General features: G+C 38.4%; 1 protein-coding gene across 1 annotated transcript; it reads left to right on the forward strand.

Moving 5' to 3' along the window:
* Positions 1 to 17,223: 17,223 nt before the first annotated feature.
* On the forward strand, positions 17,224 to 18,008 carry LOC122687511 (keratin-associated protein 13-2-like). The gene has a single exon (XM_043893039.1). The coding sequence runs from the start codon at positions 17,251 to 17,253 to the stop codon at positions 17,746 to 17,748; it is 498 nt and encodes a 165-aa protein (XP_043748974.1). The 5' UTR covers positions 17,224 to 17,250; the 3' UTR covers positions 17,749 to 18,008.
* Positions 18,009 to 23,023: the final 5,015 nt, after the last annotated feature.

A 23,023-nucleotide genomic window follows, 5' to 3' on the forward strand; every position in this document is an offset into this window, starting at 1 on the left:
AGAATTGCATTTCCAAGAACGTAAAGCACAATATTAAAAAGAGAAAAAAAGGAAATCTATTTTCTGTTTATAACATCATAAGTCTATTGTAATGGACAGTTCCTGCTAATAATATGCTGTTTCCCTTCTTGCTACTGCAGAAATATAATAGCTGTTATATATGCTGTTGTTTAGGAATGCTGAAGATGGATTTAGTAGCATGACTATCCTTCCTGCAGAATGCAGCATCTTAGGGATTAAACAAAAGCTGCATGTTGCTACTCAGTGGCTTTCAGCAGATGGCCTCATGGTGACTAGTAATGACTCACTATAAATATGGGAGAAAGCAGCAATTTTGACAGACATGGCTACATTTGGGAGGCAGAATAAAAATGAGGTTTTAGTTAAAAATCAGATGATTGGCATATTGAGAATATGAGTGAAACTGAAACAGTCCATGGCATATAGTAAGTACTCCATAAATATATGTCGATTGACTGAAAAGAGAATTCAGATGGCAGATATCTTAAATGAAATAAAGCATAAAAAAATTGTACAATTACTAGCTACTTTTTGTTTTTCCTTGATTGGGTAGCTGAGGGAAGGTTGACAGTACCTATTAACAGATTTGGAAGTTTTTTAACTCAGAATTTATGGTCATATAAGACCTGGGGGCTTGGATTTATCCAGTTAATGCCAAGTCTTTGGCTTGGAAAGTAGTGAGGCAGCAAAAAGAGAAAATGCTGGAAGATGTGTGTTTGAGTAAGTTTCCTCTCCTGCCACTTTGAGGATATTGGCCTCTTCCTAATCAGAGGCATCACCATCTCCTGCCTCATTTCTTTCTTCCCAAAGTCTTTACTGATTGAAGGCAGGACGAGTGGCATACAGAAGGCAGCTCCATATTTCCTCTGTCTTTATTCATCTAACCTCAGGAAGGAAACATATGATTGAATTAGCTTTCTGTTCGTGAACCCTCTTCATCTGCAGAGATGGGGTAGGCAGGTTGGGGAGAATATGGGTATAGAATAGTGAGGAGAGCAGAAAAAAGGATGCTAAAGAGTAAGAGTTTATTCCAAGGTGTTTCTGGATTTTCAAGGTTTAAAAGTGGAGGATTACTTGAGATTTTTTGTTTCCTAGGCAGTCCACCCTTCTAACTAGACAGATGCCTAGACAAGAATGGAGCCCTATTTTCTCTGGAGTGGACTGGTCTTGTAGTGATAGGTCAGTTAAGTACAGCAGTGGACATAGTAGAGACCAAGATGGAGGTTTGATCCTTGGGTTGGGAAGATTCCCTGGAGTAGGAAATGGCAGCCTGCTCCAGTAATCTTGCCTGGAAAATTCCATGGACAGAGGAGCCCACAGGGCTGCAATCCATGGGATTATAAAGAGTTGGACATGACTGAGCACCCTCATGGTACCCCAATGTCTGTTGGAGGCAACTGGAGAGAGCTCTAATTAGAGAAATCTCTAATTTAGGGTCTTTCTTTTTGTTTTCTTGCTCAATTTGCAGTGTAAACTGCTTAATTCAGTTTACTCATTTTCTCATTTCAGTGCTCAAATTCTATGATGCAAAAATTGTTGCATCTGGCAACATTGCTGGTGCCTGGAGTTCTGTCCTCGACAAAGTAGACCGAGGTTTTGATAAAAGTAGTTAAAGAGCTGTAAGGCATAGTTTGGGCTTCCCTGGCGGCTCAAATGGTAAAGAATTTGCCTCCAATGTGGAAGACCTGGGTTCAATTCCTAGGGTGGGAAGATGCCCTGAAGGAGAGCATGGCAACCCCTTCCAGTATTCTTGCCTGGAGAATCCCATGGACAGTGAAGCCTGGCAGGGTACATTCCATGGGGTCACAAAGAATCAGACACAACTGAGCTAAGTACAGCACAAAACATAATTTAGCCTATTTAGTCCTGGAATTGAGCACAAGGTTCCTTCATCCTTTCTTGTTCTTTTTTTATACTGACTTTTAAACTTATCCTAACACCAAGATTTGAGTATTTCAAAAAACATGAAATTTAAATAAAACAAACAAACATATAAGGTATTATGGAATACAGTATGCTTGGTCACTCAGAATTTTTTTTTTAATTATTGGAATATAGTTAATTTAACAATGTGTTAGTTTCCGGTATACAGCAAAGTTGCATGTATATATTTTTTCAGATTCTTTTCCATTATAGGTTATTACAAGAAACTGAATATACTTACCTGTTCTATAGAGTAGGCCCTTGTTGTTTATTTGTTTTATACATAGCAATGTGTATCAGTTAATGCCAAATTCCCAATTTATTCCTCCAAAAGGGGCTTTGATAGCCATACATTTTCTTTCTATGTCTGTGAGTCTAAGTATGTTTTGTAAATAAGTTTATTTGTATTATTTCTTAGATTCCACATATCAGTGATATCATGTAACATTTGTCTTTCTCTAGCCTACTTCACTTAGTGTAATAATCTCTAGGTCCACTTATCTTGCTACAAAAGGCATCATTTCATTATTTTTATGGCTGAGTTATATTACATCTACTTCTGCTTCATTGATTATGCTAAAACCTTTGACTATGTGGATCACAACAAACTGTGGCAAATTCTTAAGGAGATGGAAATAGCAGACTACCATGTTTGTCTCCAGAGAAATCTGTATGCAAGTCAAGAAGCAACAGAACCAAACATGGCACAACAGACTGGTTCGAATTTAGAAAAGAAGTACATAAACACTATATATTGTCATCCTACTTATTTAACTTCCATGCAGAGTACATCATGCAAAATGATGGACTGGATGACTCACAAGCTGGAATCAAGATTGCCAGGAGAAATATCAACAGCCTCAGATAAGCAGATGATAATACTCTAATGGCAGAAAGTGAAAAAGAACTAAAGAGCCTCTTGATGAGGGTAAAAGAGGAGAGAGTGAAAAACCTGGCTTAAAATTCAACATTAAAAAAATGAAGATCATGGCTTCTGGTTCCATCACTTCATGGCAAATAAAGGGGAAAAAATGGAAACAGTGACAGACTTTATTTTCTTGGGCTCCAAAATCACTTCAGACCATGACTGCAGCCATGAAGTTAAAAGAAGGAAAAGCTCCTTGGAAGGAAAGCTATGACAAACCTAGACAGCATGTTAATAAACAGAGAAATCACTGCCAACAAGTGTCCATATAGTCAAATCTCTGTTTTTTCCAGTAGTCAGGTATGGATGGGAGAGGTGGACCATAAAGAAGACTGAGCACTGAAGAATTGATGCTTTCAAACTGTGGTCCTGGAGGAGACTCTTGAGAGTCCCTTGGACAGCAAGGAGATTAAATCACTCAATTCTAAAAGAAATCAATCCGGAATATTCACTGCAATTGCAATCCCATGCAGAAAGCACTATTTTAAACCTTTATGGTACGAATCAGAAGTTCAAAACCCGTTATAAATGACTTCCTAACTTATTAAGTTAGTGTTTCACTCACAGGCTGTTTTGCTTCTTTTATTATTTTTCTATCACTTCCCTTTTTTTTTTTTCTCATCACCATCTGCCGGGAGCCAGCACACTAGATCCCACCCATGACAAGGTCGTGAGGAGGAAACCTGACAAGCAAGGCAGATCAGGACTTCAGGGATTTCGAAAAGCTGCGCTGGCACTCATCTTAAAGATGATCTCTGTCTTTCTGATGCTTGCTATATTAGACTACTCCCTAATTTCTGTGACATGGGTAGAAGGCCTTCCCCGATCTCTTTCCAAACAGAATCAACTTAGAACTTTAATTAATATGTCTGCTGGACGGTGGTATCCCATAAGATTTTCCAGGATGAAAGGAGTGTTTCAATTTAGACCCCTTTGCTGGCATTCTAGCCTGCTTGGCAAATGCGTACTAAGGCACATGACTGCTCACGACACCTTAATCATAAACAGCATAAAGAACCTGATCACATAAAGACCCTAATAGGCACAGAGCCCTTCAGCGGTGAGGAAGCCCTATTAGAGAACATAAAAATATTATTCTAAAAGTGGTTATAGTTAAAGATTTAGAAAAATAAGAGTTTAGAATTGTTAATTTTAACCAGGAATGCTAAACAGGGGCTGCCTCACTGGAGCTGCAGAGTCTTTGTGTGGTAAACCTTTTAGATAAATTTAACTGATAATTTCTGCAAAAGGACTGACCTTTGTGTTCATTAAAGAATAGATTACGGAAAACAGCTTTGCATTCACCTAGGTCATAAAATGTCAATAGACCCCAAGGCCAGAAGATAATTTACAAGACTCTCACAAAGAAGTATGCAGAAAACACCGTGGTTTCGTGAAGGATGAGCGATGTAATATTAAACTATCTTCCCCTTAAAAATGTACTAACTTAGAATATAAAAGCTACGGTTAAAAAAAATAAAAGATTGGCCAGACTCTACTACAGACCCCCAGTCTGGTCTCTCTCTCTCTCTCTCTCTTTCTTGCCGACGCTGCTGAGGCTGGACCCCAGCAACCATCCATCTCTTACTTTTGCCTTCTTTTCATTCTTTTTTCCCCTTACTTGTTTTTCATTTGCTATTCATCTTGGTTTAGCTTTCCATATTGGTAACACTCTCAGCAAGGATATCAAATCATTCCCTAAAGGAAATTAATCAACCTGAATATTCAACCTAAAGGAAATCAACCCTGAATATTCAACTCTGATGCTGAAACTTCAAATACTGTGGCCACCTGATGTGAAGGGCTGAGTCACTGGAAAAGACCCTGGTGCTGGGAAAGATTGAGGGCAGGAGGAGAAGGGGACGACAGAGGATGAGATGGTTGTTTGACATCACTGACTCAGTGGAGTTTGAGCAAACTCCAGGAGACAATGGAGAACAGGGAAATCCATGGAGTCACAAAGAGTTGGACACAACTTGGGGACTGAACAATAGCAAACCAAATACTCTCATGGAAATCTATTCATTTCATTGGTTGATTAGAACCATGCTTTATGCTTATTTTCAGGAAGAGTTAAGAATTTCTACTCATTTCTCTTAAAAAGCTTGATGTTTAATTAGCTTTATTACTATTTTATTTAATTTTAGAATAGAAATAATTAAATGAAAATTTTCCAGCACTCATTTTAAACGCTGAAATCTCAGTGTAATAATGCCTTTTTAATAGAGTATTTCCAAAGGCAAACAATTTCAAGATGACTTACAACTGTGGCCCTGAAAACCTGAGCTCATAACTGTGCATAATCTGGTTTTCAAAGCAATGGTCCACTTCTGACAGAATGCTTTAGGAAGCTTCAGGTCTGAACATCATGATTTTTTTCATTTCAATAACTTTTAAAAATTGAAGTATAGTTAGTTTAAAAGGTGTGTTACTTTCAGGTGTACAATAAAGTCATTAAGTTACACACACACACACACACACACACACACACACATATGGGTTTTCTTTATGCTCAACTGGTAAAGAAACTGCCTGCAATGTGGGAGACCTGGGTTCAATCCCTGGGTTGGGAAGATCCCCTGAAGAAGGGAAAGGCTACCACTCCAGTATTCTGGCCTGGAGAATTCCATGGACTGTATAGTCCATGGCATTGCAAAGAGTCAGACATAACCGAGTGACTTTCACTTTCATATATGATCTGTTTCAGATTTAGTATCTTGATACTAAATATAGTTCCCCATGCTACTGTGCAGGTATTTTTGTTCATCTATTTTATATTCAGCAGCATGTATATTTTGGGCTTCCCAGGTGGCGCTAGTGGTAAAGAACCCAGCTGCCAATGCAGGAGACATAAGAGGAGCAGGTTTGATCCCTGTGTCTGGAAGTTCCCCTGGAGGAGGACATAGCAATCCATTCTAATATTTTTGCTTGGAGAATCCTGTGGACAGAGGGTTCAGTAACCGATGGGTCACTGTCCATAGAGTTGCAAAGAGCTGCATGCATGTATATGTTAATTCCAAACTTCCAATTTGTCCCCTCCCTCTTTCCCCTTTGGAAGCCATAAGTTTGTTTTTCCATGTGTATGAGTCTATTTGTGTTTTGTAAATAAACTCACTTGTATCATCTTTTTTTGGATTTAACATATAAATTATATGATATCTGTCTTTCTCTTTCTGATATACTTCATTTAGTATGATAATTTATAGGCCTATCCATGACCCTTCAAATGGCATTGTTTCAATTCTTTTTATGGCTGAGTAATATTCCATTGTATATATAAGCTACATCATCTTCTTTATCCAGTGGACATTTAGACTATTTCTATGTCTTGGCCACTGTAAATAGTGGTGCTATGCTGCTATGAACATGGGGGTGTGTGTATTTTTTTCAAATTAGAGTTTTCTCCAGATATATGCCCAGGAATGGGATCACTGGATCATAAGGTAACTCTATTTTTAGTATTTCAGGATCCTCCATGCTATTCTCCATGTTGGCTGGACAAAGTTACATTCCCACCAACAATGTAGAGAGGTTCCTTTTTCTCCACAGTCCCTCCGGTATTTATTACTCGCAGACTCTCTGATGTTGGGCATTCTGATGTGATACATCATTATAGCTTTGATCTGCATTTCTCTAATAATTAATGATACTGAGCATTCTTTCATGTGCCTGTTGGCCATCTGTGTGTCTTTTATGGAGAAATGCCTATTTAGGTCTTCTGCCCATATTTTGATTGAGTTTTTTTTTTGTATTAATCTGTTTATATATTTTGGAAATTAATCCCTTGTCATCATGTCTTAATCCATCAGATTAGAAGGATCTAGATGTGAAAGATAATGTTCTTTTTGCAGTCTCTGTTTCATAATAGATTATCAGTAATGTTTATTAAAAAGAGAGATACCAGACCTCTTAGTATTGACCTTATTGTTTTACTTGCTGAGAATTGAAGATATGTGATTATTGCTTCATAAACTGAGATTGTGCTGCCTTGTTCCTTAGGAAACAGAAATTAAAGACCATAGTATTTTGTCAGTACAAGATGGTGGAGAGTGGGCAGTGGTAGGGAGTTTTGCTGTGCTCCGTGGTGATTAATGGATTATTGGCCATGAAAGTAGCAACTTTCATTCTGTAAATGGGAAATGACCTATCTTTCTTAATAAATGAATAAAACATATCCGGCCATGTCTATACAGATTAATTTCATTTTAATTAAATAACTGATTAGTGAGAATCCTAAAGGAAATCAGTCATTGGAAGGACTGATGCTGAAGCTGAAGCTCCAATATTTTGGCCATCTGATGCAAAGAGCTGTCTCATTGGAAAAGATCCTGATTCTGGGAAAGACTGAATGCAGGAATCGAAGGGCACAACAGTGGATGAGATGGTTGGATGGCATCACCGACTTGATGGACATGAGTTTGAGCAAGCTCTGGGAGTTTGTGATGGACAGGGAAGCCTGGAGTGCTGCAGTCCATGGGGTCACAAAGAGTTGGACACAACTGAGTGACTGAACTGAACAGAGAGGACTTTCCCAGAATGTTTTCTTCATATACTGTACCCAGTAGTAAAGGTCTATAACTTTGGGAGAAATTCACTCTAATTTCTCATTAAACCCCAAGAAAGTTGAAACTATATCTGATCAACTTTGTAAAGTGCCTCTTTTTCTATTTTCAATGTTGCTTGTCTCTTCTTATGGGTTGAATTGTGCCCTGTCCCCCCAAAATTCATAGTGTGAAGTCATAAATTCCGATACCTCATAATAAGACCTTGTTGGAAGACAGAGTCTTTACAGAAATGATCAAGTTATAGGGAGAGAATTACTATCAAAGGAGGGGGTCCCCGCTTCTCAAGAACTAGGCAACTACAGTAGACTATCTATACCCAGTGTCTGCCAAGCTTCTTCTGTCCACAGGGAACCTTCCAGCTATCCTGCACCCACTTATGTGCACCTTTCCTCATTGGTCTATCTAGAAGATGAGACCATGAGCTTGCGACTATAGACTTTGTGGTTTATAGTCTCTGGGCTGTGGATATGGGACCGTTGTCACTTCTAGGGATCGACAGGGCTTCCTTGACAGTCCTACTCTTTCTCCAGGAGAGGTCAGTTCACCTATTCCCAACCAGTGTGTGTTCAGTTCAGTTCAGTCACACAGTCGTGTCCAACTCTTTGTGACCCCATGGACTGCAGCACGCCAGGCCTCCCTGTCCATCTACAACTCCCAGAGTTTACCCAAACTCATTTCCATTGAGTTGGTGATGCCATCTAACCATCTCATCCTCTGTCATCCCTTTCTCCTCCTGCCTTCAATCTTCCCCAGCATCAGGGTCTTTTCAAAGGAGTCAGCTCTTTGCATCAGGTGGCCAAAGGATTGGAGTTTCAGCTTCAGCATCAGTCCTTCCAATGACTATATAGGACTGATCTCCTTTAGGAAGGACTGGTTGGATCTCCTTGCTGTCCAAGGGACTCTCAAGAGTCTTCTCCAACACCACAGTTCAAAAGCATCAATTCTTCGGTGCTCAGCTTTCTTTATAGTCCAACTCACACCCATACATGACCACTGGAAAAACCATAGCCTTGACTAGACGGACTTTTGTAGACAAAGTAATGTCTCTGCTTTTTAATATGCTGTCTAGGTTGGTCATAAATTTTCTTCCAAGGAGCAAGCATCTTTTAATTTCATGGCTGTACTCACCATCTGCAGTGATCTTAGAGCCCCCCAAAATAAAGTCTATCACTGTTTCCATTGTTTCCCCATCTATTACCCATGAAGTGATGGGACCAGATGCCATGATCTTAGTTTTCTGAATGTCGAGTTTTAAGCCAGCTTTTTCACTCTTCTCTTTCACTTTCATCAAGAGACTTTTTAGTTCCTCTTCACTTTCTGGCATAAGAGTGGTATCATCTGCATATCTGAGGTTATTGATATTTCTCCTGGCAATCTTGGTTTCAACTTGTGCTTCATCCAACCCAGCATTTCTCATGATGTCCTCTGCATATAAGTTAAATAAGCAGGGTGACAATATACAGCCTTGACATACTTCTTTTCCTATTTGGAACCAGCCTGTTGTTCCATGTCCAGTTTTAACTGTTGCTTCCTGACCTGCATACAGATTTCTCAAGAGGCAGGTCAGGTGGTCTAGTACTCCCATCTCTTTCAGAATTTTCCACAGTTTGTGGTGATCCATACAGTCAAAGTCTTTGGCATAGTCAATAAAGCAGAAGTAGAATTTTTTCTGGAATTCTCTTGCTTTTTGATGATCCAGCAGATGTTGGCAATTTGATTTCTGGTTCCTTTGCCTTTTCTAAATCCAATTTGAGCATCTGGAGGTTCATGGTTCACATATTGCTGAAGCCTGGCTTGGAGAATTTTGAGAATTACTTTACTAGTGTGTGAAATGAGTGCAATTATGTGGCAGTTTGAGCATTCTTTGACATTGTCATTAGGGATTGGAATGAAAAATGACCTTTTCCAGTTTCATGGCCACTGCTGAGTGTTTGTTCAGAGGTCTACAAGTCAGCATGACACATTTCCAAGATCTCATAGAACTAATTTCTTAAAACTTTATTACTAAGAAAATTTCAGTTCTGCTAGCTCAGGAGCTGCTTATCAATTTCCAAGATATTAGACCTTCAAAATCCACCTTATATCACTAACCAGAGCTTTTTAATTCACCAGTAATTCATACTAAGCAACTAGAAATCTTCAAATTAATTCTTATGAAATACTCTTTCTCCCTCTCCCGCCTCACACAATTTTCCCTCCTACCTCTATCTCCCATTTCTTCCTCTCCCTTTCTCAGAACACAATTTATTTTACCCACTTTCTGAACCATCTCTTTCTAAGATATAATAAAAGAATAGAAAAATTCAAACCTGCTTTATGATAATTTGCTTAAATTAGCATAAAAGTGAGTATTAGGCTTCTACTTAGGTATTTCAGTGGGCTCTGTGTGTCCTTAGTTTTATTTGGTATTAACATACAGTGATCCTGCTTCCTCTAAGGAATACCCTGTAGCTTCAAGGCCTAGAGTTTCTGCAGAATTCACAAGCCAGGTGTGCCAGATATTGAAGTCATTGTTATAGTTGGATTTTAATTATCTGTCTTTTCTCTCTGTTTTCCTCTCTTGGTCTCTATCCAAACTTGGAGCCCCAAGCAAGATATTTTTTAGAAGTCTCAAAAATAATTAGCTTTTCCTCATCCCTTGTGAGGTAAAGCAATGACTACAACTTAAGGAATATGCTGAGGAAAGACCTTTCTTTTGCACTAGCTGTCCCATTTGAGACCTAAGTGTTATCTCAAAGAAGCAGAATCCAAATTTAACCTAAGTCATCCAGAAATATATTTCAGGTTCCTAACAGAGTCAGAGTTTGGGAGAATGTGGGAATGGATTTGGTACTAATAACTCAGATTTTGGGCTTTCCTGGTGGCTCATAAGGTAAAGAACCTGCCTGCAATGCAGGAGACCTGGGTTCCATCCCTGGATGGGAAGATCCCTTGGAGAAGGGAATGGCTACCAGTAATCTTGCCTGGAGAATGAGTAAATAGAGCAAATGAGTAAATTCAGACTTTACTCTTTGGCTCTATTGTTTATGTATCTATATATCAAAGCTTTCTCAAAGCTTATGAAATACTTATTCAGGGTAAGAAACTCATGAAAGCAAATGAAATGAATAGAGTGAATGAGTAAATTAATGACAAGTGAAAAGAATAGAACTTGGAATAAAATAAACCTGAATTTAAAACTTAATTCTTTTACTTATAAGATGCAGCCTTATGTAATTTGCTAAATTTTATTTGTATATGCTTCTATACCTGGAAAATGTGAGTGATAATGGCATATATTTCTTAGGAGAATTAAATTACTTTAAAATGTAGAATTGCTGGCAAGTGGTTGATTTTTTTGTTGATTTGTTCGTTTACTACACTTTGAATCTTCTACTTTCTTTCCTTTCCATCTAATCTCTATGCTAATCCATATCTCTTCTTCTTCTTCTTCTTCTTTTTTTTTTTTTTATCTCTTTTTACCCAGAAATACTTTTTGGATTAATTTTTTTTCAACATCTTAGTATTTGTTTCTGTGCTTTCTCCTCTGTGAGCTTGCTTCTGATTATTAGTAGTCCTGAACTTGTCTCTTTTATAACTTTTGCATGCTCATAATCTATGTCATGTAAATTAGAAATTAAAATAATTTTCAGGTTCAACACAAAAAAACATGTGAAGCTGATGAATATATTTGAACCAAGCAGATCTTGTCAGAAAAAAGCTAGAAAGATTTCATGAGTACCATTATTTGAGGTGGTTCTGAAGTTCAACTCTATGGGTTCATTTGAATCACAAGAAAAGGAATATATTCAGGAAAGATTTGAGAATCTGTAAAAGATTAGAGAATCAGATGGAAGATCTTCTTTTTTCTTTTAAGGAATATACAACATTTTTGGTGTCATTGAAGCCTAGGGTGGCATGAAGTTGTAGCAGATCTTAGGTGGTGGTTTTTTTGGTTTGGTTCCATCATACACAGACTACAGTGTAATTAAAACATATTTTCAACAGAATGGATAAGAGGAACCAAAAAATAGACCTTGAGCATTCCCCAAACCTGAAAGTGAAAGTGTTAATCACTCAGTAGTGTCCGGCTCTTTGCGACACCTTGGGCTGTAGGGTTCCAGGCTCCTCTGTCCGAGGAATTCTTCAGGCAAGAACATTGGAGTGGGTTGCCGTTTTCCTTTTCCGTGGTATCTTTCTGACCCAGGGACCGAACTTGGGTCTCCTGCATTGCAGGCAGATTCTTTACCATTGGAGCCACCAGCAAATTATTCTTATATTTCTGACTATGTCCTTCTAATATTTCTTCACTTTTTACCTTGCCTCAAAACTGTTACTCCTGACCCTCCCCACCTCCCTTATCCATCTTCCTTGTTACTGAGACAGTACACAGTTAAGAGTGTAGACTCAGATAAAGCTGTGATGGTGTATAGCCTCTGCTCATCTGTGTGTTAAATAAGATTCCTTATTCACTAGATGAATAGCTTAGAACAGTGTCTGACCTGTATAAAATGCTTATTAAGTATTATTCACTTTCGACCCTATGGACTACCTCCTAGAAAGCCATCATTCGCTAGTGTTATTTCATTAAGAGAGAAAATTGAGATTCTGCATTGTGTTAAAAAGTTAATTAGACTATCAAATCTATTTTAGCTGCCTTTTAATTTAAGAACCAAAAATGCTTTCCTGTATATTTCTAGTTTCAAAGAACTCTCCAGGGCTTTCCCACTGCTTACGGGACTTAAGCATAATTATTTCAGTGATGTCATAGTTAAAAGGTTAATAATTTCAAGTATGGTGACTGAAAATTCACATCCTACAGGAATTGGCAAATATAGTTTCAACTTTAAGTGAAAGAAAGTGAAAGTGAAGTCACTCAGTTGTGTCCAACTCTTTGGGACACCATGGACTGCCTACCAGGTTCTTCCATTCACGGGATTTTCCAGGCAAGAATATTGGAGTGGGTTGCCATTTCCTTCTCCAGGGTGTCTTCCCGACCCAGGGACTGAACTCAGGTCTCCTGCATCGTAAGCAGATGCTTTACCGTCTGAGCCACCAGGGAAGTACTAATACATCCTAAAAAATGTGTCTTCCTATATAAGAAAGATTTACAGTCTCATGTTTCAAAGTCATGAGTTTTTGAAACTATTCAAATAAACATTTCAAAATTATGGGAAATTAATTTGTGATTTTTGGTAAATAAATACACAGGCTTCATTATTATGATGAGGTTTAGAGTATATGTAGATTTAGTTTACATTTCAGTTCAGTTGGGTCACTCAGTTGTGTCCAACTCTTTGAGACCCTATGGACTGCAGCACACCAGGCTTCCCTGTCCATCGCCAACTCCCATAGCTTGCTCAAACTCATGTCCATCGAGTCAGAGATGCTGTTAGCAGCACTTATTTGTGAATATTTTGAAGCATTCTTTCTTATATGTGTAAACAATATGGTTGTCTTTCCCAGATGGTGCTTTACCTTTGTAAAACATTTGTATCAAAAATCTCATATTTTTTTTCAAGTGTGGTTGAGGTTTTAAATCTTAAAATTTTAAATATAACTTGATCCAGACGACCAAAAGATACGGAGACTTCCACAGGGTCCATATTACCAGTATTGCTAAAACAAACAAATACTAAATTACCAAAAAGGGGATGTAGTACAGAGACAAATAATTGCATTTTTCTAATGAAAGCATTGTTTGCAAATACTTTGATGCCTGGTAACACTTGATTTGCAAGCATTGTTGAATGCCTCAATAGCCATCTGTAATGGTTAACCTTAAGGTTTCCACTTGGCTAGGATATGGTGTCCAGTCGTTTGCCAAACACCAACCCAGATGTTTCTGTGATTAACGTGTAAATCAGTAGGTTTTGAGTAAAGCAGATTACCTTTCATAACATGAGTAAGCCTCCGCCAGTGAGTTGAAGGCCTCAAGAGAAAAGACCAAGGTTTATTTAAGAAAGAATTATCAAGGTTGCAACATAGAAACCCTGCCTGAGTTTCCACCCTGCTCTGCTGTAGGTGAACGCTTCCAGCTGCTGTTCTCTGCTTTTGCTTTGCTCACTGTGCTGAATTCAAACAAAAACAAACAACAACAGAAAAACTTAGAGTTGAATATGAAACTGGATTCTTTTTCTGGCCCCTTAAGAATTTTTTTCCAGATTATATCCATCTTTAAAATTTTTCAAGATGGAGATTTGAGAACTAAGTTTTGGAAACAGGAGTTAGATATTTTTCAATCCTCTTAAAAGAGTCAGAAGTGTTTATTAACTGACAAGCAAACTGAAGATGGAAGACCTCCACTCACCTCTACCAGTTAAATGATCCATCCAGCACCCAGGGACTGATCTTCCCTTCAAATACAAGGTGAAACCTATCACCATCTTCTGCCCCGTTAGTCACACACTGCTCAATGTGGCACCAAGGGGAAGTGAGGTAGAACCGTGGCCGTGCATGTCCATAAAAAGTGATGGTGGTAAGTCAAGCGGGGTGTCTGTTCAACTGGAGCATGTATTCTATTTTGAAGCCATCAAGCTTAATAAGATTCAGAAGATGCTTGTTCTCTTTAAAAAACTTTTTTTAAGTAAAGATAGGCAATAAAACTTGCTTTGAATGAACCTCTGAAAGAGGGCAGTTATATTAGCATTATTTTATTTTTTTAAAGATGTTTTGTTGTTTTTCAGTGGGTAAATGCAAGTGTAAAAAATCAGAGAGGTCTGTAAGCAGAACCCTTTAGAAGCCAGCTACCCTGGCCTTTTCAATTCATTTAAAAATTATGGATGATGCAGTTCTGAAGATGTAAATTGGGTCCATCGGAAGCAGGAAAAAACTGTAGTCATACAAGAGGAGTACTAGTACTAAGAAGAATTCTAACAATGAAGCAGAATGCCCTCTGGAAAAGCAAGTGGTTTATCTCAAGTTCTTTACTCAGAAATGGTCTTTTAGCCCATACCTAGCAATAGTGCTTAACCGGCAATCACCCTCTGGTAAGAACGTTTGGAAAGTAAAATGTTAGTGAAGGGATTTCCCTAGTTGTCCAGTGGTTAAGACTCTACCTTTCCACTGCAGGGGGCCAGGGTTCCACCTCTGGTCAGGGAAATAAGATCCCATATGCCTCTTGATATGGCCCAAAAAATTATAAAAAAATAAATAAATAAAAGAAATAAGATAAACAAAAATTGGAAACAAAGAAATAAAAAACTTCATAAATTTTTTTAAAAACATCATCTTATTTGTTAGGAAGAAGACCCTTTGGCAAAGGGGCAGTGCAAAGATCCTTTAGGTCTAGAAAAGGCAGTTTTGAGGATGCAGAGAAAAAGTGAACAGGAACGAAAAAAGTATAGGATGGAGCACATGGATTTTCATTCTTTCTACTACTGCCTAGTAGAGGAAAGATATTCAAAAATGTCTGAAAGCACATTGCAAAAGAGACTGTCATTTTTAATACTTAGAAAAACCATCACTATTTAAGTCATTCAGATCATAAGATACTTACGATTAGTGGGTACTCTAAAATGTGTTCTATTCTACGTAATGTTGGTATTCCTCTATTTCTCAAAAAAAAAAAGTTTTCCAACATTGCATTTTCCCTCTGATTTATCCAGAGGGTGACTTTTTTCTTCTCTTAAACATTTGCCTGTGTATACAAAGCACCCAGAGTATTTTATTAGTTCCAGGATGTACTTCCGAACCATTAAAGCTACTCTTGTTTGTTTTGCCTTTTCTGACTTTCAGAGGGACATATTTATTAGCATTTATGAGTTAATAATTAGCATTTGTACAATGTACACAAATAACTCTAATGAAAAGTGTTAACCTATTAGGAATGGGTTGAGGGAATGTTAATTGGAATTGACTTATTCCTGAGTCATTTTCATTTTAATTCCCAAACACAGAGAGCTGGCCTGGAAAAGTAAGAACATATGCATATTAGAACATCTCTTTTTTTAAGCAGAAGCCAGCTATTCATAGAAAGAGATAAATACTATCCATCCCAAAGAAGTTAAAGGCTGGCACAATAAGGAATCCCATGTGTTGAGGGTGACACATACATCTTTAACAAATTTAATAGGTATCCATTCATAAAGCATAGCTTATTTTACTTCTGTGAATCAGAGTGATGGTTTAAGTATTGCACAAGGGCACTTCATGTGATGCATGCTACACTTTGGATTCTGCATGGGAGAGATAATCATAAAACAAAGTAACTAAGTGCTCTGAAGCAGCGTGCTTTGGAATAAAGCAACTTAATTTTCAGGTAGTTAGGGAGCTTTCTTTTCAATGACAGCTGTGAATGCCATTTCCCTTAGTTCAACCAAATAAAATGTTAGATTCAAAAGAAGACAAATGGGAACACACCAGATTTTAAAAAGCTCTTTTCTTTCTTTTTTACCCATTAATCTAAGTATAGATTGCACAGGATTTTTTTCTCTTTCTTGTTCTAGAAAAGTCAAATATACTTTAAATGTATAAAGACGAGGGATACATGGAATTCTACTCTTGGACACTATTCAATGCAAGTATTCTTAGGAGAAGTAAATAAGGCTTTATCAGGCATTTATATCTTAGTGTAAGAAAGCTTAGCAGATTCATATATGAGACAGGTTAAAGTTGAACTTGCTTTTATCTTTGCAGTGTTTGAATCTTAACTCAGTATACGGAGATCAAGGTCCAAACTTCAACTTTTTTTCAGACACTGAGTTATTAAAGGAAAGTTGTTAAACCTAAGACAATATTTTTTTTATGTGTAGGTTGATCAGAGGATGGTAAAGACTCATGTAGCTCTTATATTTCAAGTTAGTTGTTGCAGAAAATGTTAACCTTCCCTGGAACTTTACTACAAGACAGATGTATCAGATAATAAAACTTGAACGAATAAAACTTGAACGAAGATGTTCAAGTCTAGCAAATACTTTTATTCAAAGTCTCTCTCAAAAAGTTATATTTATTGTTTCTTAAAAGAATATCATCTAAGGAAATGTTTTAAACTTCCATTCTTTTTAAAGCAGTCTATTGGCCTGAACACCAAGGATGTCTGTCTATATCCCTTAATTCTGATCATGAACTCAGATGTGATAAAGTCAAGGGTATCACAGAAAAGGTAGGATGAAAATTTTGCCAATGAATTGGTTTAATTAAGCCAAATTAATGGATATCAAGAATTACATGGATTTTTTAAAAATTTTTCTTTTTTTTTTAACATGGATTTTTACTGAAGCATAACTTAAAATGTTCTGCTAATTTCAAGTGTACAGAGAAAGTGATTCAGTTATACATATATGTGGATGTATACATATTATTTTTCATATTCTTTAGAAATTATATGAATTAGAAATAAAAAGTTCCAACTGATAGATTTGTAAGACCATTGAATGTAGTTAGTATTTGGAGAAATCCTTATCATATGTTTTTGAAGAAGACATGAAACTATTTTGAACAATAACCTACTGGAAGTGAAGGAAAATGTATGTAAGTTTCCCTGGTAGGACCAGGACATAACTGCACAGTGGATAAGAAGGGGGAGGGGCTATTTGGAGATGTGATGACCTATAATTTTGGAAGTCAAGTCACATCAATTTCCAGGGGAAAGAAACTGAGTAATTTCTTTCTAAGTATATCAGCATGATTAAAGCATAATTATGTGAAGACATGATACATTTAAGCAATAAGTTAGGGAGGTATGCTTGTCTGAAACGGTGAGCAAGGAAGAGGGACCATCTTCACAGTGACGCATCCAAGAGTATATATATATACACACTCGAAGTCCAAGTCATGACACTGAAGCTCAGAGAGTGTCCTCTGTGCAACTCAGCTGATCTCACATCTCCTGCCAACATGTCCTACAAGTGCTGCTCCGGAAACTTCTCCTCCCGCTCCCTCGGGGTCCACCGGCGCTACCCAGCCTCCTCCTGTGGCTCCTCCTTCCCCAGCAACCTGGTCTACAGCGCTGACCTCTGCTCTCCCAGGACCTGCCGGCCCACCTGTGTGGTGTTCAACCCCTGTCAGACGTCCTGCTACCGCCCAAGGACCTCCACGCTCTGCAGCCCCCTCCAGATAACTTATTCTGGTGCTCCCAGATGTGGGTCCATTAGAGGCTGCTCCCTGGGTTACGGATCTAGAAGCTGCTGCTCTCTGGGCTGTGGATCCAGAAGTTCCTCCTCAGCGGGCTGTGGATCCATAGTCTTCAGACCACTGGGTTATGGAATTCATGGCTTCCCTTCCCTGAGCTGTGGATCCAGGTTCTACCACCCAGCCTACTTGGCTTCTAGGAGCTGCCAGTCTTCTTACTATAGGCCAATTTGTAGATCAACCTTCTGTAGATCAACTTGTTGAATTTCCAGAACTTCTGAGCAAAATGTTTCAGTCTCTACTTAAAACTCTCATAGCCTCTTTCAAAAATACTAGCTAAACCCTCTCACCATCAGCATCTCATCTTTTCTCTAGTGTCAAGCACTGACTGACTGACTAATTCTTTCAGTGAAATTAATGACCAAAATATTGAGTTCAAGTCTGTAATTTTGTTGAAACAATTGATTCAGAATTACATAAACTTTTCTTACAAAATGCATGGAAATCCAGATATGCTTCCCCTAATAAACTCATTCACTCTTGCATCTGATATTTTCATTGTTCTTTATTGGTTTTAAGTTTGATTTATAATCTCTTTGGGGCTCCAGACCCTCAAAGTCCTTTCCCTAGGAATGGATTTGTATTTCCCCAGGAAATGGTATCAGGACTGCTGTATGGGAAATTCTTTGTGCATTCCACTGCTTAAGGGCTAATAAGTGTGCATGTCTTCCATTATCAAATCTGGTAGAGTGTTTTTTTTTTCTTTTTTAAATTGACAGTGTGCTCATAATGGAGCAAATATTCTCATTGTGCTTTCAAGGAGGACACCTTGGGCTGACAACCATATTTGATTTTGATTTTACATTTTCAAATCAGAACTGATTTAGAGTTTGTCCAGAAGATGTCACTTATGGTGATGAAATATTTATAAAATATATTATATCTAATATTTGTATAAATCTGATACATCGGTTTGAAAAAGAGAAAAGATAAAGTACCATGGGTTGAAGGACATTATGTGCGTGTGTGCAAAGTCGTTTCAGTCGTGTCTGACTCTTTGTGACCCCATGGACTGTAGCCCCCCAGTCTCCTCTGTCCATGGGACTTTCCAGGCAAGATTACTGGAGTGGGTTGCCATTATGGTTGACTTTAAATATACAGGAAATGGATTATTAGGTGTGTTTGTGTGAAAGAGAGAGGGAGGACGGTCTACTCAGATTTGAGACAGGGAACACTTTGAGTTTACTTTAATTTGAGCAAGTGGTTTGTCTCAGAGGCTAAATGAAGGGTCAGAATTCAGTTACAACTTTTTTCATAACACATTTAGTAATAACTCTTCATGAGTGGGAAAATAAGTATCATTACCATTTGCTCCAATCATGTGCTATGAGTGTTTACTAATTTGTTTTCCTTCTTCCTCAAACTTTTTCTAAGTGAATCTGGGAAAAGAGGGCCTCTTTTCTCCAATACTGAAAATGATCATGGTTAAGCAAAGGAATGTGGGAACCAGGTCCTCTGTGCAGGGGAATCTTCTCAAGAGACAGAAAATTAAGAAAAAAAAGAAAAAACAGAAAAGGGGGACACAAAAGTTTCTGCTGAGCCAGGAGCCTCTGTTTCCAGCATCCTTTAAGCCAGATTTACTTGTCTTTTATGTACTTTGATTATATTGGCCAATAAAGTCTTCGTTTGGTTTAAACTAATTAAAATAATTAAAATAAAATAAGATTTCTATTACTCACATCCAAAGAGTTATAATTAATGCAATGTGTCATCTAAGTGCAGAATTACTCATTGACTTTTGTATAAACAGGAATTTAGATTTTTTATTAGTAAGACAAAAAGATCCCGTGAGTCTGAATTCTTGGCATTGGCCTTGAGAAAGAATTCCTCTTCTAGTAAAGTGGAATGAGTAACATGTGGACTAAAGACACCACTGGAAAAACAAATTCAAAGGGATCACAGTTATGTGGCCCATGAGAAGGACTTAGGAACACATTCAACAAACCTAATTGAACTAGAAGCTTCTAACCTCAAGCATGAGAACGCCATGAACAGTATGAAAAGGCAAAAAGATATGACACTGAAAGATGAACTCCCATATCAGTAGGTACGCAGTATGCTACTGGAGAAGAGTGGAGGAAAAACTCCAGAAAGAATGAAGAGACAGAGCCAAAATGAAAAACGCCCAGCTGTGGATGTGACTGGTGATGGAAGTAAAGTCTGATGCTGTAAAGAGCAATGATGCATAGGAACCTAGACTGTTAGGTCCATGAATCCATGTAAACTGGAAGTGGTCAAACAGGAGATGGCAAGAGTGAACATCGACATTTTAGGAATCAGTGAACTAAAATGGACTGGAATGGGAGAATTTAACTCAGATGAACATTTTGTCTACTACTGTGGATGAGAATTCCTTAGAAGAAATGGAGTAGCTCCCAAACTTGTCCAAAGTGCAGTACTTGGTTAGAATCTCAAACAAGGCATAATGATCTCTGTCTGTTTCCAAAGCAAGCCATTCAATATCACAGTAATCCAAATCTATGCCCCAACCAGTAATGTTGTAGAAGCTGAAGTTGAACTGTTCTGTGAAGACATACAAGACATTCTAGAACTAACACCCCCCAAAAAAATGTCATTTTCATCATAGGGGACTGGAATACAAAAGTAGGAAGTCAAGAGATACCTTGAGCCTTGGACTACAAAACGAAGCAGGTCAAAGGCTAACAGAGTTTTGCCAACAGAATGCACTGGTTGTAGCAAAAACCTTCTTCCAACAACATAAGAGGAGACTCTACATATGGACATCACCAAATGGTCGATACTGAAATCAGATTAAATAGACATCACCAGGTGGTCAATAACGAAATCAGATTGATTATATTCTTTGCAACCAAAGACGGACAAGCTCTACAGGGCCTGTAAAAACAAGACCGGGAGCTGACTGTGGCTCAGATCATGAACTCCTTATTGCAAAATTCAGACTTAAACTGAAGAAAGTAGGGAAAACCATTAGACTATTCAGGTATGACCCAAGTCAAATCCCTTACGTTTATAGAGTGGAAGTGACAAATAGATTCAAGGGATTAGATCTGATAGAGTGCTTGAAGAACTATAGATGGAGGTCGAGGACCTTGTACAGGAGGCAGGGATCAAGACCATCCCCAAGAAAAAGAAATGCAAAAATGTAAAAAGGTTGTCTGAGGAGGTCTTACAAATAGCTGAGGAAAGAAGAGAAACTAAAGGCAAAGGAGAAAAGGAAAGATATACCCATTGAGTGCAGAGTTCCAAAGAATAGCCAGGAGAGATAAGAAAGCCTTCCTCAGTGATCAGTGCAAAGATATAGAGGAAGACAATAGAATGGGAAAGACTAGAGATCTCTTGAAGAAAATCAGAGATACCAAAGGAACATTTCATGCAAAAATGGGCACAATAAAGGACAGAAATGGTATGGATCTAACAGAAGCAGAAGATATTAAGAAGAGGTGGCAAAAATACACAGAAGAATTATAAAAAGAGAACTTCATGACCCAGGTAATCATGATGGTGTGATCACTCACCTAGAGCCAGACATCCTGGAATGCAAAGTCAAGTGGGCCTTGGGAAGAATCACTACAAACAAAGCTGGTGGAGGTGATGGAATTCCTCTTGAGCTATTTCAAATCCTAAAAGATGATGCTATGAAAGGGCTACACTCAATATGTCAGCAAATTTGGAAAACTCAGCAGTGGCCACAGGACTGGAAAAGGTCAGTTTTCATTCCAATCCCAAAGAAAGGCAATGTCAAAGAATGTTCAATCTACTGCACAATTGCCATCATCTCACACACTAGTAAAGTAATGCTCAAAATTCTCCAAGCCAGGCTTCAACAGTATGTGAACCATGAACTTCCAGATGTTCAAGCTGGTTTTAGAAAAGGCAGAGGAACCAGAGATCAAATTGCCAACATCCGTTGGATCATAGAAAAAACAAGATAATCCCAGAAAACCATCTATTTCTGCTTTATTGACTATGCCAAAGCCTTTCACTGTGTGTATCACAACAAACTGTGGAAAATTCTGAAAGAGATGGGAATATCAGACCACCTGACCTGCCTCCTGAGAAATCTGTATGCAGATCAGGAAGCAACAGTTAGAACTGGACATGGGAAAACAAACTGGATCCAAATAGGGAAAGGAGTAGATCAAAGCTGTATACTGTCACCCTGCTTATTTAACTTGTATGCAGAGTACATCATGCGAAATGCTGGGCTGTATGAAGCACATGCTGGGGTCAAGATTGCTGGGAAAAATACCAATAACCTCCAATAACCTCAGATATGCAGATGACACCACCGTTATGGCAGAGAGTGAAGAAGAACTAAAGAGCCTCTTGATGAAAGTGAGAAAGGAGAGTGTAAATGTTCAGTTAAAGCTCAACATTCAGAAAACTAAGATCATGGCATCTGGTCTCATCACTTCATGGCAAATAGATGGGGAAACAATGGAAACAGTGACAGACTTTATTTATTTATTTTTGTCTACAAAATTACTGCAGATGGTGACTGCAGCCATGAAACTAAAAGATGCTTGCTCCTTGGAAGAAAAGCTATGATCAACCTATATAGCATATTAAAAAGCAGAGACATTCCTTTGGCAACAAAGGTCCATCTAGTCGAAGTTATGGTTTTACCAGTAGTTATGTATGGATGTGAGAGTTGGACCATACAGAAACCTGAGCGCCAAAGAATTGATGCCTTTGAACTGTGGTATCGGAGAAGACTCTTGAAAGTCCCTTGGACTGCAAGGAGACCCAGCCGGTCAATCCTAAAGGAAATCAGTCCTGAATATTCACTGGAAGGACTGATATCAATACTGAAGCTCCAATACTTTGGCCATCTGATGTGAAAAACTGCCTCATTGGAAAAGACCCTGATGCTGGGCAAGATTGAAGGCGGGAGGTGAAGGCAACGACAGAAGACGAGATGGTTTGATGGCATCAGTGACTTGATGGACATGAGTTTGAGCAAGCTCCTGGAGTTTGTGATGGACAGGGAAGCCTGGAATGCTGCAGTCCATGGGGTCACAAAGTGTCGGATATGACTGAGCAACCGAACTGAACTTAACCTCAAGCAAAGAAGTCATCAGGCCCTCCAAGCAGTGTTGGGTGGAGAGAATTGTCTAAAACTCAGAACAGCCCAAGACAGAAGAAAGAGATATCCAGTGATATCTCCCCTCTAGGTACCAGGTGACACTGGGTGGGTGACTTGCTTGGAGGATGGTGACAGAGTGTGTAAGAGAAGATTACAATCTATCAGTGGTGACATAAAAGCTCAGAGTGACATGGGGCACTTGCCTTTCCAGCTCACTCTTCTCATTCACAACTGTCCCACCTCTAATGCTCTTTGATACACTGACATCAGGTCTTTGTTCTGAACTCAGCTCACTAAATATGTTTTGAACTTTAACTTTGTGCTAGAGTTCTTCAATGAAAAATGCACTAGAGAACTTAGAGAAGACTATGACCTTTGCCTTCCAAGAGTTAGGTCACATCTCCTGAGAGA

The sequence above is a fragment of the Cervus elaphus genome, chromosome 31, assembly GCF_910594005.1.
Source record: "Cervus elaphus chromosome 31, mCerEla1.1, whole genome shotgun sequence".
NCBI classification, from domain to species: domain Eukaryota; kingdom Metazoa; phylum Chordata; class Mammalia; order Artiodactyla; family Cervidae; genus Cervus; species Cervus elaphus.

What these genes read in the sequence shown, in the direction of transcription:
- LOC122687511 (XM_043893039.1), top strand. Translation starts at nt 17,251, where the DNA reads ATGTCCTACAAGTGCTGCTCCGGAAACTTCTCCTCCCGCTCCCTCGGG.